The 15,516-nt window shown below is 39.2% G+C and overlaps 1 protein-coding gene across 7 annotated transcripts in view; it reads left to right on the top strand.

Moving 5' to 3' along the window:
* The window catches only part of THRB (thyroid hormone receptor beta), a 366,959-nt gene that overhangs the window by 326,860 nt on the left and 24,583 nt on the right, over window positions 1-15,516 (top strand). For all 7 annotated transcript variants that reach the window (XM_032860972.1, XM_032860974.1, XM_032860971.1 and 4 more), the window contains 3 exons: window positions 6,821-6,921; window positions 11,978-12,125; window positions 14,993-15,198. In XM_032860972.1, coding sequence (XP_032716863.1) covers window positions 6,821-6,921; window positions 11,978-12,125; window positions 14,993-15,198 — 455 coding nt within the window. The remainder of the gene's footprint in view (window positions 1-6,820; window positions 6,922-11,977; window positions 12,126-14,992; window positions 15,199-15,516) is intronic.

The following is a 15,516-nucleotide window of genomic DNA, read 5'->3' as shown; positions in this document are numbered from 1 at the left end:
CTGTGAGAATTTGGGCTCACTATTGCCAAGTCTTCTGATTTTTCACATGAAGCAGAAAATCTGGATTTCACCTGAAATGTCCCAGTTTTAAAAGCTGGCTGAGGTTTTTAAACACTCTGCAATTGAAACACTGTGGATTGCCAGTGTATATGCCCCTTTGATTAAAATTTTGACTGAAACCCATTATGCCAATCTCTTCCCTTTCCTAGTGATTTGCATCTTCAAGATTTTTAGTTCTAATTATGGACTGAAAGGTTATGTCAGCAACTAAAAACTTGGATCTACAAGGACAGGGACAAGGAAGTTTAGCTAGTAACTTGTGCAGGAAACTGAATTATGTCCAGACTTAGGCCTAAAAATGAATATATCTTAGTTTCAGGAGTTTCTGAGTCAGAAAAAATAATCTGAAACTTGCTTTGCCCCCCTTTTCTGCCCTAAGACGTCCAGATGGTGGAAATCCAGGGTCCCTTGTCATCACGTCCTCTCTCCTTTTCTGAATTAATACCTCTGATCCAGTGCTCTTTCTGCTTCCCTTGTCTTCCCGCATCCCCAGTGTTTGAGAGTTGGGAGACTTAGGACTCCATGTCTTCCATCCCCCCGCAGCAAGGGCTAGCCAGCCAGGGGGCAAGGTGGAAAGCAAAGTTGCTCAGTGATTCCATGAGGTAGTAGGGAACATGGAAAGATGGCTCCTGTTCTGAGGAAAGGTTTGGTGAAATGGGAGCCTCTGGGGCAGCTCTGCTGGAAATCTGCAGGCAGCAATGCAAAATACCTTTAAAGTTAATGCAGTTTCAGGTTTGTACCCAGTGTCTTACACACTAGGGTCATGCATATTTGTTAAATAAATGGCTGGCTGGATGGGGGGATGTTACAGTTAATATGATGCAAAACTTGGTACATAATACTAAGAATTAAGTGTAAAAGAAATCAGCATTAGTGGGTTGGGAAAAGGCTAAGAGATGAGCCATTCAGGATTTTTTACATATATAAAGAGACTACAAGGGAAGAAGGTGCTAGTGGGGGAGGGGAACTTAAATCGTAAGAATTGAGAAAGTTCAATATAAAACTGAAAGAATGACTAAACATACTAATTATTTAGCTTCCTTAAGGGTATTAACATGCAGTATCATCTGATATCCTGACCCAAACTACTCGGGATTCTTTGATGGCTCTAAATTGATAGTTCGGCAAGACGAATCAGCAACGCGTGGACCTCTCTGAACTGCCCAAAGTATTTCTGACCACCAGTGATAACCACTGCTCCTTTTAGATACTTTTGCTTGGCAAGGGGTCCTATACTGAAGGTGAGATCAGCCAGATTGGAAATGGTCCCTGAACTCAGCTCCTCTCCCTTCTGCTAGATTTACCTTCCTAGACAGCACCTTCAACTTACATCTACCATCAAGATTGGTCTGCCTTATGTTCTATTCCCTAAGCATTGTGTATTTGCCAAGGTGACAAGGGGTGCCAGTGCTTCTTCTCCTGGAACCAGAGATGATGTTGTAATTCGCTCGAGAGAATTAAACTAGACAGCCTTCTGATTTTATTCATATATGGGAAAGCCTTGAATCTAATGCAAACCAAGAAACCAGTTTACTGCCTGTTGCATGATTCCTGGTGTAAATATACACAGCTTTCCCCTTCTACATACCAACTCCCTCTGAGAGTCAATTTTTTAAAGTAATGTTAAGCTACAACATGAATAAACCTTGAAAACCCTATGCTAAGTTAAAAGCCAGTCACAAGAGACCACAAAATATATAATTTCATTCTAGAAATATCTAGAATAGGCAAATCTGTAGAAACATAGAAGAGTGGTTGCTTAGGGTGAAGTGGGTGAAAGGGCCAGAAGGAAGAGGAGTGACTTCTAAAGGCATTGGGTTTCTTTGGGGGATGATTAAAATGTTCTAAAATTGATTATGGTGAGAATTTCAGAACTCTGTGAGTAGAAAAAGCTATTGAATTGTATGTTATGTGAATTATATCTTAATGAAGCTGTTAACAAATAAGATGGGAAAATGTTAGTAATATTTGACCATGTCATCCTATCTCACATGCAGGATAATACTTGGAAATTAAGCAGACATTGCCAATAAAATAAAAAAATCTCCAAGTACTTGTTTAACAAACAAATGGAGTTTGTTTGTATAATAATATGCTTGATAAAATGGCAGCATCGTTTATTAGTCTAAAAAACAAGATATCTGAGCATGTAAGTGCTGGGAAAAACATATCACCCTTGGATTATCACATACTGACAGGGGACTTAATTGTTTTCTGGGGTGTTATTAACTATGTTTCCCCAACAGTCACTTGAAATAATTTGCAGATGCAATTCTCAGATGAGCAGTATGGCTTCCAGAGTTGTATTTCTCATGTTTGTTTCCAGACAGAACCAAATACTGACATCCATTTAGTGTCCCTTCCTGGTAACAAAACTAGCGCTATATGTGCATTTTCCTTAGCAGGGCATATTTGGCCAGCACACGCCTCATTTGTAACCATGAGAAAAGAAAAAGATGGGGACACAGAAACTAGAAGAGCAAGAAATGGTTAAGTTCTCTGGGAGAACTAGTTAGCATGTGATAATGTCAAATAGATTGAACAATCTTAAGAGAATCTTCACCTACCTATTAATTATGTGTAGGATGTTACTCCCTGATGGATGTTATTTAATGATGAATAATGGACTTAGGCATGATAATTGATGTATCATTGCCTGTGGTGACTGTTTGGGTAAATAAGATGGTTCTGATTATTTTAGAGAAAAGGAAGATATGGGTGGGGGTATACTAGTATGACCATATAAGCAACTGTAACCAACTTAAGTAGATGTTTCTGTAAAAGTCACAATAATTTCACTAAAGACATAAGAAATTACCTATTCATCTAACCACCAAGAAGATAATCTAGGAGAAAAAGGAGAACAAATCAAACCACCCATTGGACTAGCAGTCAGAAAATGGAAGGAGCCTATTCCACTCACAGATTGAATTACCATTGGATTCCAGGGTTCACAAGAACCTAAAGGACAAACAATTCAACAATCTTTGTAAATTGTTGACTACAGGAGGAGGAAATTTTCAGTATCTTACTGCCAACATCACTGGAGAGAGCAGGCAAGTCATGAGATAGAGTGAGAAATGGTGAGGGACCTGCATCTATCTTAACTCTGGTTAATATTCTCTGGCCTTCCCAAGTCATGTCCCATAATCAATATAGTGTCCAACTATGTTGCAATTGGTTCCTGAATATGAGAAGGAAGTGCCCTTATCTCTCTCTCCCTTATCTCTGCTGTGTGTACTTGATACCAAGAACTGAAAACTCCTCACTCTGATCAACTATACATAAGCTCTACATATAAGAGTTCAAGAGATAGTTTTCCTGACATGGATATATTCCATCCACCTTTACTAGAAAGGTGTGCATTTTAATAATTAGGTTACTTCATTGCTTAAAAGTTACTTTGTGTTTTATAAGTCTGTGTTTTAATGCTACACAAAAACACGTGTGCACACACTGTCACACATACTAATCCAAGATTAAGAAACACCAAAATGCTACAGTGGTTATCTCTATGGTAGAGAGTTGACAGGAAAATCTGCTTTTTGTTCATTTATGTCATTTATTTTTTCTATAATGAACTGTATTACCTGAGCAGGAAGTCTTCTCAAAGGGTTCCCCTTTGTAATTCTGGATATAGACCTATCCCAGGGCCTATACCATATTATGTGCAGAAGATCAGTTACTGTCTTTTTTCACTACGCTGAAAGCTTCCCCAAGAATGCAAAATTAGCTATCTTTTTTTTTTTTTAAAGATTTTATTTATTTATTTGACAGAGAGAGACACAGCGAGAGAGGGAACACAAGCAGAGGGAGCAGCAGGCAGAGGGAGAAGCAGGCTCCTCGCTGAGCCGGGAGCCTGATGTGGGGCTCAATCCCAGAACCCCAGGATCATGACCTGAGCCAAAGGCAGATGCCTAACTGACTGAACCATCTAGGTGCCCCCAGAATTAACCATCTTTAGATCCTTAGCACATTACCTGGCATAGTATACCCATATAAATGTTTGTCAAATGGAACCATTCTCTTTTATTCCCTTCATTGTTTTTTGTAAGAACAGCTTTACTGAAATATATTCCACATACCATGGACCTCACACACTGAAAGTGTACAAAACATATCCATGAAAAACAATGGTTTTTCATTCAGTGGTTTTAGTATGTTCAGAGTTGTGCAACCATCAACACTATACAATTCCAGAACATTTTCATCACCATGAAAAGGAACTTTGTACCCATTAGCAGTTATACCCCATTCCCCCCTCCCTCCAGGCCTTGTCATCTACTAATCTAATTTCTTTCTCTATGAATTTACCTATTCTAGACATTTAGAAATGAAATCATACAATATGTGGCCTTTCATATCTGGCTTCTTTCTTTTAACATAATGTTTTCATTTCTTAAAGGTTCATCTATGTTGCAGCATGTGTCATTACCTCATTCCTTCTCATAGCTGTATAATATTCCATTGTATGAATGTACTGCCTTTTGTTATCTATCATTTGATGGGCACTTGGGTTGTTTTCATTCTTTGGATATTATAAATAATGCTACTTTGAACATTCATGTACAGTTCTGTGTGTAGACACTTATTTTCAGTTCTCTTGGGAACACACCTAGGAGTGGAATTGCTGGGTCATATGTAACTTTATGTTTAACCTTTTGAGGGACTGCCAAACTATTTTCCAAGGCACATTTTATATTCCCACCAGCAATATATAAAGGTTCATATTTCTCAATATGCTTACCAACTTTTATTATTGTCTGCCATTTTTATTATAACCATCCTAGAGGATGTTAAGGGGTGTCTCATTGTGGTTTGGGCTTTGCATTTCCTTGTGGTGATGTTCAACATCTTTCATGTTCTTTACTTCACCTTCACCCTTTCTTCTCTTGTTGAGGAATGACCAGGACTGGAAATATAAGATCTCTATTTCCTACACGTGTACTTACCAAGGGAAGAAACCATGCTATCCTTGTTTTTATATTCTCAGCACCAAGCACAGTGCTAAGTGCATAGTACATGCTAAATAAATATTTTCTGAATTTATGAATATATGAATGATTGAATAAACACACAAATCATTCCAGTCCCCTTTTTTTCTCTCCAGATCCCTCCCCAAATCCTCTTTTCAAAAATGTTTGATGGAAGTTTTGAAACTCTTGAAGTGAATTCAACAGATGACTCACAGTTTGCAGGATATAAAAGTAAACTAAGAAAAGCTGTGATATTTAAGAAGATAATCCTGTACATTACCAGATCTCACTCTGAAGTCATTTGTCTCCCTCCCAAGAGAGGCCATTTTTCTAAAATAAAGTCTGAGCGAAGTAATTTCTAAGAAACTGTGAAAAGGACTCATTTTCTTCTGTTTTCTTTGTGAATTATTTTTCTGAAATGTAAGCTTTCTGTGACCTAGTTTAATAAAAGATCTGTGAAAATGTCATGGTAAAGCATACAGTAAGTCATCTGTCATTTCAACATGGCTAATCTGTATTGAAACCAGTAAGAGTTTACCAAGTCAAAGAACTTCATAAGGAGCCATGGTCAGGGAAAGGAATGATTTTGTTTTCTCAGCCTTTCCCTTCTCCACATCCCAACAAAGCAGACCTTGTTTTGATTTCTGCACTCATTTAAAGACATGTGCTACAAATATACATATATATATATATATATACACACACATATATATATATATGTATATAACGACGCATGCTTCAGTAGTAAACCACTGATAGCATATGAAACTGAATTTGCCCTTTAGAATCAGTTTTGTGTTTGGGCATTTTCTACAAGTGAAGGGGAAGAGGCAAAGACCAGTGGGAGGTAGGCTGCTTCTGTTTTGTTTTTAAACTTTAGTTTCCTGGGCCAAGGAATTTAAACTAAGAAACCAATAGTACACTAACAAAGAGAGTTATTATAGTTGGACTTTTTTTTTCTTAATAAATAGACTCATCATTATTTCACATCACCCAGAATTCTTGGGTTTTGTGTCATAACAGCACAAGTTTGAAAAAAAATTTAGATGGTTTTGTTCATTCTACTTAAAGTTGATTGTCTGTTTTTAGAAAATGACAAACATTGCTTATTCTGGAAGTTAGGAGATCTGGTTAGATCTCTGCTTTAATTTCTAATGTGACCCTCAGGAAGACCAAGCAAAACTCTGAAAGCCTGTTCACCTCAAAAGTACTTGATGATCTCCAAGCTGTCAAGTTTTCTGATTTTATTGCATGGTGCCTTGATTCCAAAGTGGATCCAGTCTTCTAAGAAAAAGTTCTGAAATAAGGCTTGCAAAAGAGATTATGTTCTCCAGAACCTAAGCACTCCAGATGTCTCAAATCTTGGCCTCTCTCCATGATTCATTGGCTTCAGCAGCCTTCAGATGTATTCCTACCTGCACAGCAAGAATGATCACACCCATTTCTAAGGCATTCTGAAATCTTAGGCCTACTATCCAACTCTGTATGTGTGACAGAAGATAGCAGATAAGTATAAGATATGGAGGAAGAATATGAAGTCAGGGAAAAACTTTAAATTTTTCTTGTTAAATATTTTATTTACCTTTTATATTTAAAACTAAATGATCACAAGATGTAAACCCTAAAGCAAAAATTGGATTAAAGTGTATAAAATAATTTGGTCCTGCCTCCTCCCTCACGTGAGTTACCTCCTGGACTCCTTTTATCCTCCACCAAGCTACGATGTGTCTTTGACTTTAGTGTGATATTTTCTCCTCACATTCCTCTTTTTTCCTTCTTCACAGGGTACATCCCCAGTTATTTAGACAAGGACGAGCTATGTGTAGTGTGTGGTGACAAAGCCACCGGGTACCACTACCGCTGCATCACGTGTGAAGGCTGCAAGGTAATTGCCCTGGGACCAGTGAGCTCCGAGCTCAGCCCAGCTCTAGTGTCTCTCCCAGGATTACACTAGAATGCAACATGAAGTTTAAGTTCAAATTAGAACCAGATTCCAACACTCACAGCCTGTGATCATCCAGGACCTTTGTGTGGCTGTCCTCCTCCATTTTTGACATGTTTAATAATGGAATTTATTTTTTTTTCCTAAATCAACAATAACTAAATGAATTTGCATGAGTTTAATGTCTGGCTTTTAAGACAAGGAGAGAACTAATAAGAGGAAAAGAAATTAATATTCTCACTGTAAATTTAAAAATGCATAGATATTTTATAATATATTATCCCAAGAAATAACCATTTCTCCTCCTGTTTTATCTCCAGTGGTTGAGGAGACAGAATGTACTCTACCACATGCTATTAATCTGAGTAAATATGATCATTTTTGCTATTTTTTTAATGTGCTCACTTTTAAGGGTTCCATTAGAGAAATCTTTGAGGTTACTTAGATTGAATTACGTTCTGAAATTATCCAAATTGGCTTTCTGCACAGCCTTCAGCCAGTAAGTAAATTCTGGGCATCCATCAGCTAATTTTATGTTCTACAGACCCATCTACAGGAGACACTTGACAAGAATACACCCGTGATCAACAGTTCACTTCCCAAAAGTGAACCTAAATTCGCCTACTTACACTCTTCATCATCAAAATTAAGATGAGCTTCCCGGCAAATATCTTTTGGTCCAAAAACCTAGCCTAGAAAATAGAGTCTACTATAAAAATAAAAAAAGCTCAACCCAGTGCTAGATCCAGCGTTCGGCTCATGTTTTATAAATGAGGAAGTATAGTAAGTCAGGGGAAAGATTTCTTTAATGTTTACTTGTTAAATGTTTTATTTACTTTTTTATCACTTCTCGGCCTTTTGGCTAAGATCAAGTGAAATTTTCTATTTACTTTTTATATTTAAGACCAAATGATCCCAAGATGTAAACCCTAAAGCAAAGATTGGATTAAACTATCTAAAACGATTCATTCTTCCCTCCTCTGTCACCCACCTCACCTCCTCCTCTTTCTTCCCCTCCTCCAAATACCCCCGTTTCCTCCCTTTGACCGTAAACCACAAAAGTCAGCATGGTAGCTTGGTTTCAAGGTAAGGTGCCCATTTCCCTAATGGAAGACTTTCCGTGCAAATTCCCTAGTTTTTGTGCATGAAATTAGGAAACACTTAGTGGAAGCCTGCTAGAAGAATTGAAATGGAATCAATGGAGTCATTGGAATCAGGGCACATCAGGGCGTTTCTAAGTTCCCAAGGCCCTATATCTGCAAGACTTTTGTGATATGTTCTAGTATGCTCTCATTCATCCAGACCCCTTTGATCTGGAATTTGTACCTTTTAACAATGACTGTGCCAAAGATTGCTATTACCTCCATGAAAATAATGTCTTAAGGAGTTTAATGGAAGCAAATAAAAGTAAGTCCTGACTATTTATTAATTGGGGGACTTGCAGACTGTCTCTTAAAAGCAGTTTTATTGGCTTGATTTGAAAGTAATAACACTGCATTACTTTCGATATACTCTCTCACTCTGAAAGCTCAGTAATTCAAATGGACCTTTTTTCTACATTAGCCCCAATTCATAAAGCTTTTGCCTACCTGATTATGCAGGATTGAGATTCTTTCAAATCAGTTCCTAATGGCAAATTCTTAATTCTGGGAGAGATCCTAATGAAAATTCCATTTAATACACTCAACTCCCAAAGTGACTCTGAAGACCAAATGTGCTTTACAGAGAACTTAATTCTTATTAGTGACTGACTTAAACAAAGGGAAAATCAAGCCTATTAGCCCATGTCCCTGCTTCATGTATATCTTCATGATGATCAAGAAGTCCACTAGCCTCTTTTTCCAAGATCACAGGATATTTGGGGCCTGATTCAACTGAGGTTTACCCCCATATAGCAAAAAGCTAGATTTTTTTCATCCTCTTTCTCTTTATCTCATATCAGAATCTTATTTCTAAGATTGCCTCCATCATAAATCAGAAAGCAGTTTTCCCAGGGTAATTATGCAGATCATGCATTTAATATAAAGACAAAGTATCTTGGAAAAAACAATGGAGTTTTTCAAATGAAACACAGTTTTTAGGAGCGGCCAAAGATGAAAAAGGTTATGCTTCACATATTGTTTATTCAAACCTACATTCTGAAAATAATTCTACCCCACACTCACATGTATACGGGGAGAATCTTTTTTGCCCATTTTGCCCTGAAGACAGCAAAAATCTTTTGGAGCTGTTTTGTCTGTTTTGATGAGTCGGGTTTTATGCATCTTTTATAGAAAGAATGTTGATACTTCCCCACAACAAACTATTTTTGTAAGAAAGACTCATAGCTTTTAGCAGTTGCCCAAATATTGACACTCAGCTACTTATCACACTAATCAGAGCGTCATCTCAGACCACGAAGAAGTGGATCCAGTTCTCCAAATGCCAAGAAACATGTCTGATGTTGATCAATAAAAGTAAAACCTCTCCTCACCAAAAAATCATCAATGAAATATATGGCCTTATTTAGTCCCTAGAACATGTCTTTTGTTAGCTCACCTCTAAGAAGAATTTTATAGGTAGACTACATTAAATATTGTCTATTCGATTTACTTCCAGAAGTTAATTTTTGTCACTTTTTAAAATTAAGGGATCTAGCATCTTTACATGTTTACTCACATGAAGTGATTCCTTATCATATGTCAAATATGTTTTTATTATAACTTAGGGGAAGCCAACGTCTTAAAGGGGATTTGGTCCATGAAGCCCCCAAGTCATCAGAGAGAAACCACAGAAAAGATGATACTATGAATAGCAAAGCCTGCCACCCCAATACCTTTCTCAACATAAGCAAAGTATAAATTATTTCATTCATTCCATTTAAAAGTTCACAGAGTAGCCTTTTTGGGAAAATGAATGTTACCCCATTGTCTGGTACCACAGCTCATTCTCTCCTTAATATTGTCAGACTTGTCAGTATGCTCCACCCCCCCTTCTAGAACATAAGTCAGCATCAGAGTATGTGTGAGAAAAGGGTCTCCCCAACAACTTTCCTATCCTCCTAGCAGCACACATTCGCCCTGATGCCCCGGACTTTGGTGCTGCCACCTCTAGGGAAACTCTGCTTCCTCCAGAAGGAGGTATGCTACCCAGCCACTCTCCTCTCTGCCTGTGACACATGTCTTCTCACCAGGAATTTCCAGGTTGCTTTGCTCACCGGGCAGGGATGATCCAGGAAGGGTAGACTGGAGAGAGGGCAGCAGAGGGAGGGTAGGGAGGTTCACAGGGTAGCTTATCCTTCAGCACTGTGGCATGCTCTGACATTCATGCTCTAACAGAATGTGCCCACCTTGAATACCCAGAGAAAGACCGCCAGCATGACAGAGCTGCCCATGTGTGATGGAGTGAATCTTAGAACATGACAGCAACATCATTCAAACCAAAGGACATAAGTGTTTAAGGATACAAAATCCAAAAAATAATGGGGGCAGTTTTCCTGTTAGAACTTGAATAGAAGTGATAAGGGATTTGCACAGATGCCCCCAAATCAAGTCCACTAGTTTCAGTCATGGCTGTCATTTTTCTATTTCATCCTGCTTTGCCCAATATAAAATCTTACGTTTGACCTTTTCATTATAAGGTCTTCTGTGTGAGTGAACATGCAAGTGGCATATGTACATAACCAAAGCGAAGGAAAGTTCAACAGGATCATTCAAATTTGGGCTTAATCTAGGCCAGCTGGTATGTCAGTCCCTATTTCTGTAATAAAGTTAGAGGTCCCTTTAAGCTTTAGTAGACAGTATCCTTCAACATTTGTTTTTCCCTTGTGAGTCTACTAAAACAGATAGAACAAAGGTAGGGGGCTGCTATTTAAAATATGTCCATCTAAAACATTTAAATTATATAGTGAAATTGGATTCAGTTCATATTCTATCAGCAGTTAGGTAAATAAGACTTGGAGTCTGACTCCTGAGCTCTAGGCTGAGTTCCATAGTGTACTTACCACACAATTTGGGGCAAGTGATTGAACCTGTCAGAGCCTTAGTTTTTTAATACCTATCGTGAAGATATTACGAGTACCTACTTCATAAGGTTGTAAAAGAGACAGAAGTATAGAGAAGGTATCTACAGCACTTTGCAATGGGCCCCTTACAATAAGAGCATGCTCTCTGCTATCATGAGTGATACAATGCAGAAGCACCATTGCCAAGACAGGAGTACCATGTCCAGGAAGGTTCTGCTAGAATACACCTTTGAGAAGGTTTATGTCACCTAAATCTGGACTAAATGGCATCCTAAGCTGCCTTTATGGTGGCCCTCTCCCATGCCTAAGAAAGGAAGACACCTACTGAACCTCAAGGTGTATGCCGACCGACACTGGAAAGAAAGAATACTGTGAAAGGAAAAACCCCAATGCAGTGTGCAGTGAGAAAAATTGGGTGGAGAGTCAGGAATTTTCTACTCCCCAAGCACTGTTTCAAGGGTTATCTGAGCTGGCCATGGACCTTTCAAGGGTCAAAAACAAGAACTAAACTAAATCTATAAAGGTTGTTCAATGCATCCATTTAATTAATAAATTAAATTATTAATTAATAGAGTATTACAAGTATGCAGCTCCTTTATTCTCCAGCACAAAGTATAGCAAGGTTCTTCACAGCTTACTTTAACAACACAATTATGCCACTCTATGAAATGAAATAATATAATTTATTTAAATTACTCAATGTGTAGAAAAAATAAAAATGAACACTAGATTTTTCCCATTAACCTTTTTTCCTTACAAAATGCCAAAAAGATACTGACTTTGTCTATAGTCCTAGACATTTCCTTCATCTCAGATTTAGAATTCTTTAGATTCAGTTTAGGCTAACTGTCCTGTATGTGAATAGGTAGGAACTACAGGACTATATACAGGTAAGGTCCAAACCAATCTATCACAGTTATCTGGACACAAAATTCTGGAGCCATTTATTTCTAGAAAATATGAAACTGTTCTCTTGGGTCTTTCTTTCCCATGTAGGGTTTCTTTAGAAGAACCATTCAAAAAAATCTCCATCCATCCTATTCCTGTAAATATGAAGGAAAATGTGTCATAGACAAAGTTACCAGAAATCAGTGCCAGGAATGTCGCTTTAAAAAATGCATCTATGTTGGCATGGCAACAGATTGTAAGTAATCTTCTTCCTTTGTTTCATATTCAAGAAGTGTTGATTGGGGAAAGATTTGGTTCAAGGAGATCAACCAGACAGAAAAGAAGGCAGGAACCCATGTGGACAGAGAGAAGACACCTAGTACTCCCACAGACCCCTCACTCGCAGGCACTGCTGCATGGTTTCCATCCTAACCTTCCCTATCAACTCCCAACTCTCAAAGAGATCACATGGGAGAGGAAGTGATTAAATTATCCCTAACACATCTGCAGGACTGTTAGCAATTCTCTGTTCACAACAGATTACGAATGCACCGTCATATCAGTCCCCCTTGATGAGGCGTAATTTTACCTATGACATTTGTGTGGTGAGAGTCTCATGGACTAGTCCTAATGTTTTTCAAAGGCAGAGACAGGAATTTATTTTGTGGACATTTTTGGAGATGGGGCACTAGCAGAAAACATCATGTTCAGTAATTTTTGAAGAATGTGAAGTCGAGTGCTATCGCATGAGTCATCCTGCCATTGGTTGTTTGTTATATTTTTAGCCCATAAAAACATTCTAAGCCCCAGTCCTCCTACCCAGTTTTCAAAGTGCCACAGCATATGGTGGTGAGATTAGCCACTGGAGTCTCTTCTTCCCGCACCGTGCAAAGGATTTACACCAGTCACTTTAATTAATCTAATAAAAAGAATTGTGTCATTCAGAATGTGTGGCCTCCGTTTTGCCAGTCAAATCAGTGTTAATGGTTTCTGTTGGTATAAGTGTTTTGCATCTCAATGAAAGTTTCCAACTTGTAGTTTAAAAAGAAGAAAAAGAAAGAAAATAAAAAAGGAAAGAAAGAAGAAAAGGATGTAATGAGGATTTTCCTCAGGAAAGAGGAAATAATCACGGCTCACATTTATGTGACAAACAGGGTTCTCTCAGCTAGAACAAAAAAATCCGTGAAATGTCCTGCTTTGCCCATTAAAGAAGATAGAATGGGGAATCTTTAAAAAGGAGGAGGGTTGTGTGAGAGCTTTAGGCTGGAAATCCTGGGTTAATCCCCACCTCTGGCTGAGTGTGTTGTCTTCATCTTTTAAAGACTTTCAGCCATTACCAACAATATGCCCGATAAGGATACGTGAAAATGATTGACCTAGAACCAAATATTTAGATATGTCAGTGTAAGGGACTGTTACTACTGAATGTCCATTTCATTGCTTGATTGTTAAAAATAGGAATGTTTATAAAGTTAAAAAAAGCTCAGTGTTAATCTTGACTAGGTGGAAATTAATTTTGAATGCACCCTATGAGGCATTTTAAGAGCTCAGGCTTTATAATCAGAAAAGCTGTTGGAGTCCCATATCTGTCACTTACTAGCTGTGTGACCATCAGACCTAATCTCTGGTTTCCCTTACATGAAATCATTGTCTACCTTTTAAGTTGTTTTCAGGATTAAATTAGATAATGCATGATATCAAATGCCACAAAGGCACAAAGGAAGCACTTGGGAAATGGGGCTATGAGTAGAGCCCACTGCTTGTCCCTTTACTAGGGAAACCAAAGTGACCTAACAGGGCTCATTCGCATTTCCCACATTTGCCATTGTTCACCTGATTTGGATGATGCAATCCAACCTAGATGACCTGGGGTTTCATTATTCTGTTTATGTATTAGCTGAGTACTTTTGGTTCTCTTCCTCCTGCTATGTTTGCTTTTTTTCTTTTCCTACCAGGTCACACCTTCATCAAGAAATGGCCCTAGGACAATGATGTTGTAGAACTGGAATCAGGAGTCCTGGGTCTTGCCTTGGCTCTGCCATGAACTTGCTGTGTGACTTTAGGCAAGTCATGATTTCTCTGGATCAACTTCCTCCTCTGTGAAAGGAGGGAGTTGGGCTAGATAATACCGAAGGTTCTTTCCAGTTCTAAAATACTATGACTCGGTAGCATAAAACCTGAGCCTGTCCATTCCATTGATAGTTACTAAGAGTCTTGTAAAATGGTTTTGTTCTGGAAAATAACCACAGAAGTAGAGGTTTCTTGTTTTCTGTCCTTCTTATGTTCATTTTGCATAAGTGGCAAAAGTCATGGCTCTATTTACTGACCACCTGTAGTGCATTAACACTTTGAACGCCTTGTGAGGTGGATATTATTGATCCCGTTTTATACAGGAATTAATGAAAGCTCAAGGAGCCTAAGCAACTTGCCAGAAGTCACACAGCTAGAATGTGGTAGTGTCAGGATTCAAACTCAGCTCTTTCTGGATTCTAAAGCCTGGGCTCTTTAACCACCGTTGAGGGTAGACCAGGTAGAGACTAGAGCAAAGTGAGTACCTGGGCAGCCTGAGATAGGCCCAGCTTCATTCCAATGGGCTCTTGAGGGAGCTAATAAAGAGTTGGGGTCCTTTTCATCTGAGGAAGAGATCATTAGCCTCCTGTTTACTGTTCCAGAACTTTCGTTTAATCTGAAATTCTTTTTACTAAGCCATTTGAGGGCAGGCGAAGAGGAACAGAGACCCTGGGAGTCAATCCAGATAATTAGCTATAGACTCATATTGACTGAATACAGACTCATCTGGGAACCCATGGTTAGGACAGATTTTACTTCCTTCTGCTTCCTTCTTTAGGGCCACCTTCTGCGGAGGTGGGATGCTCACTGCCCAACTTCCCCCAGGGCTTTGTTTCAAAACGCTGGCCAGGCATTGGGAGTTCGCATTAGATCTCGAGTCAGACCACAGCTAGTCAATGGCAGTTTGCTGCCAAGGGGAGAAAATATCCCAATGTGACCCACCCCGCAGGACCTGCTCAGCCATCTGTGCGTGGGTGGTCCAGGGCGCATGTGCAATCTGCCAAGTGTCTGCGCGTGTCCCTGTGTTTCGTCTCATCTTTCTTCCCCTCCTAGTGGTCCTGGATGACAGCAAGAGGCTGGCGAAGAGGAAGCTGATTGAGGAGAACCGGGAGAAAAGACGGCGGGAAGAGCTGCAGAAATCCATTGGGCACAAGCCGGAGCCCACAGACGAGGAGTGGGAGCTCATCAAAACTGTCACCGAAGCCCACGTGGCCACCAATGCCCAAGGCAGCCACTGGAAGCAGAAACGGAAATTCCTGGTGAGGCTCCCCGTCTCAGCTAGATATCAGCTGCATGCTCCACATTTCCCCCTTCAGCTCATTCAGTCGTCATCACCCTGGGATGCTGGTGCGACGGCCCCCATTTCACTGATAGTAGTCCTAAGAAGTCAAGTGACTTGAAGAGTCAGGATTTGAATCCAGGGCTGTCTGAGAACAAAGGTCACTCCTCCCATCTGTTGCTTGTGAGTCACTAAATTCTAAAGCAGTTTTTTAGGCGACATAGTCCATTTGCTTTTGCTGTTAATAAGGCCAGCCTTAAATCAACTAATTATAACCTTCTTTACCTGCCAGCTTTCC

The sequence above is a fragment of the Lontra canadensis genome, unplaced genomic scaffold (genome assembly GCF_010015895.1).
Source record: "Lontra canadensis isolate GAN:19392208 unplaced genomic scaffold, GSC_riverotter_1.0 scaffold20, whole genome shotgun sequence".
NCBI classification, from domain to species: Eukaryota; Metazoa; Chordata; class Mammalia; order Carnivora; family Mustelidae; genus Lontra; species Lontra canadensis.
The sequence above is the reverse complement of the archived record's forward strand: the minus strand, read 5'-3'. Positions and strand labels throughout refer to the sequence as shown.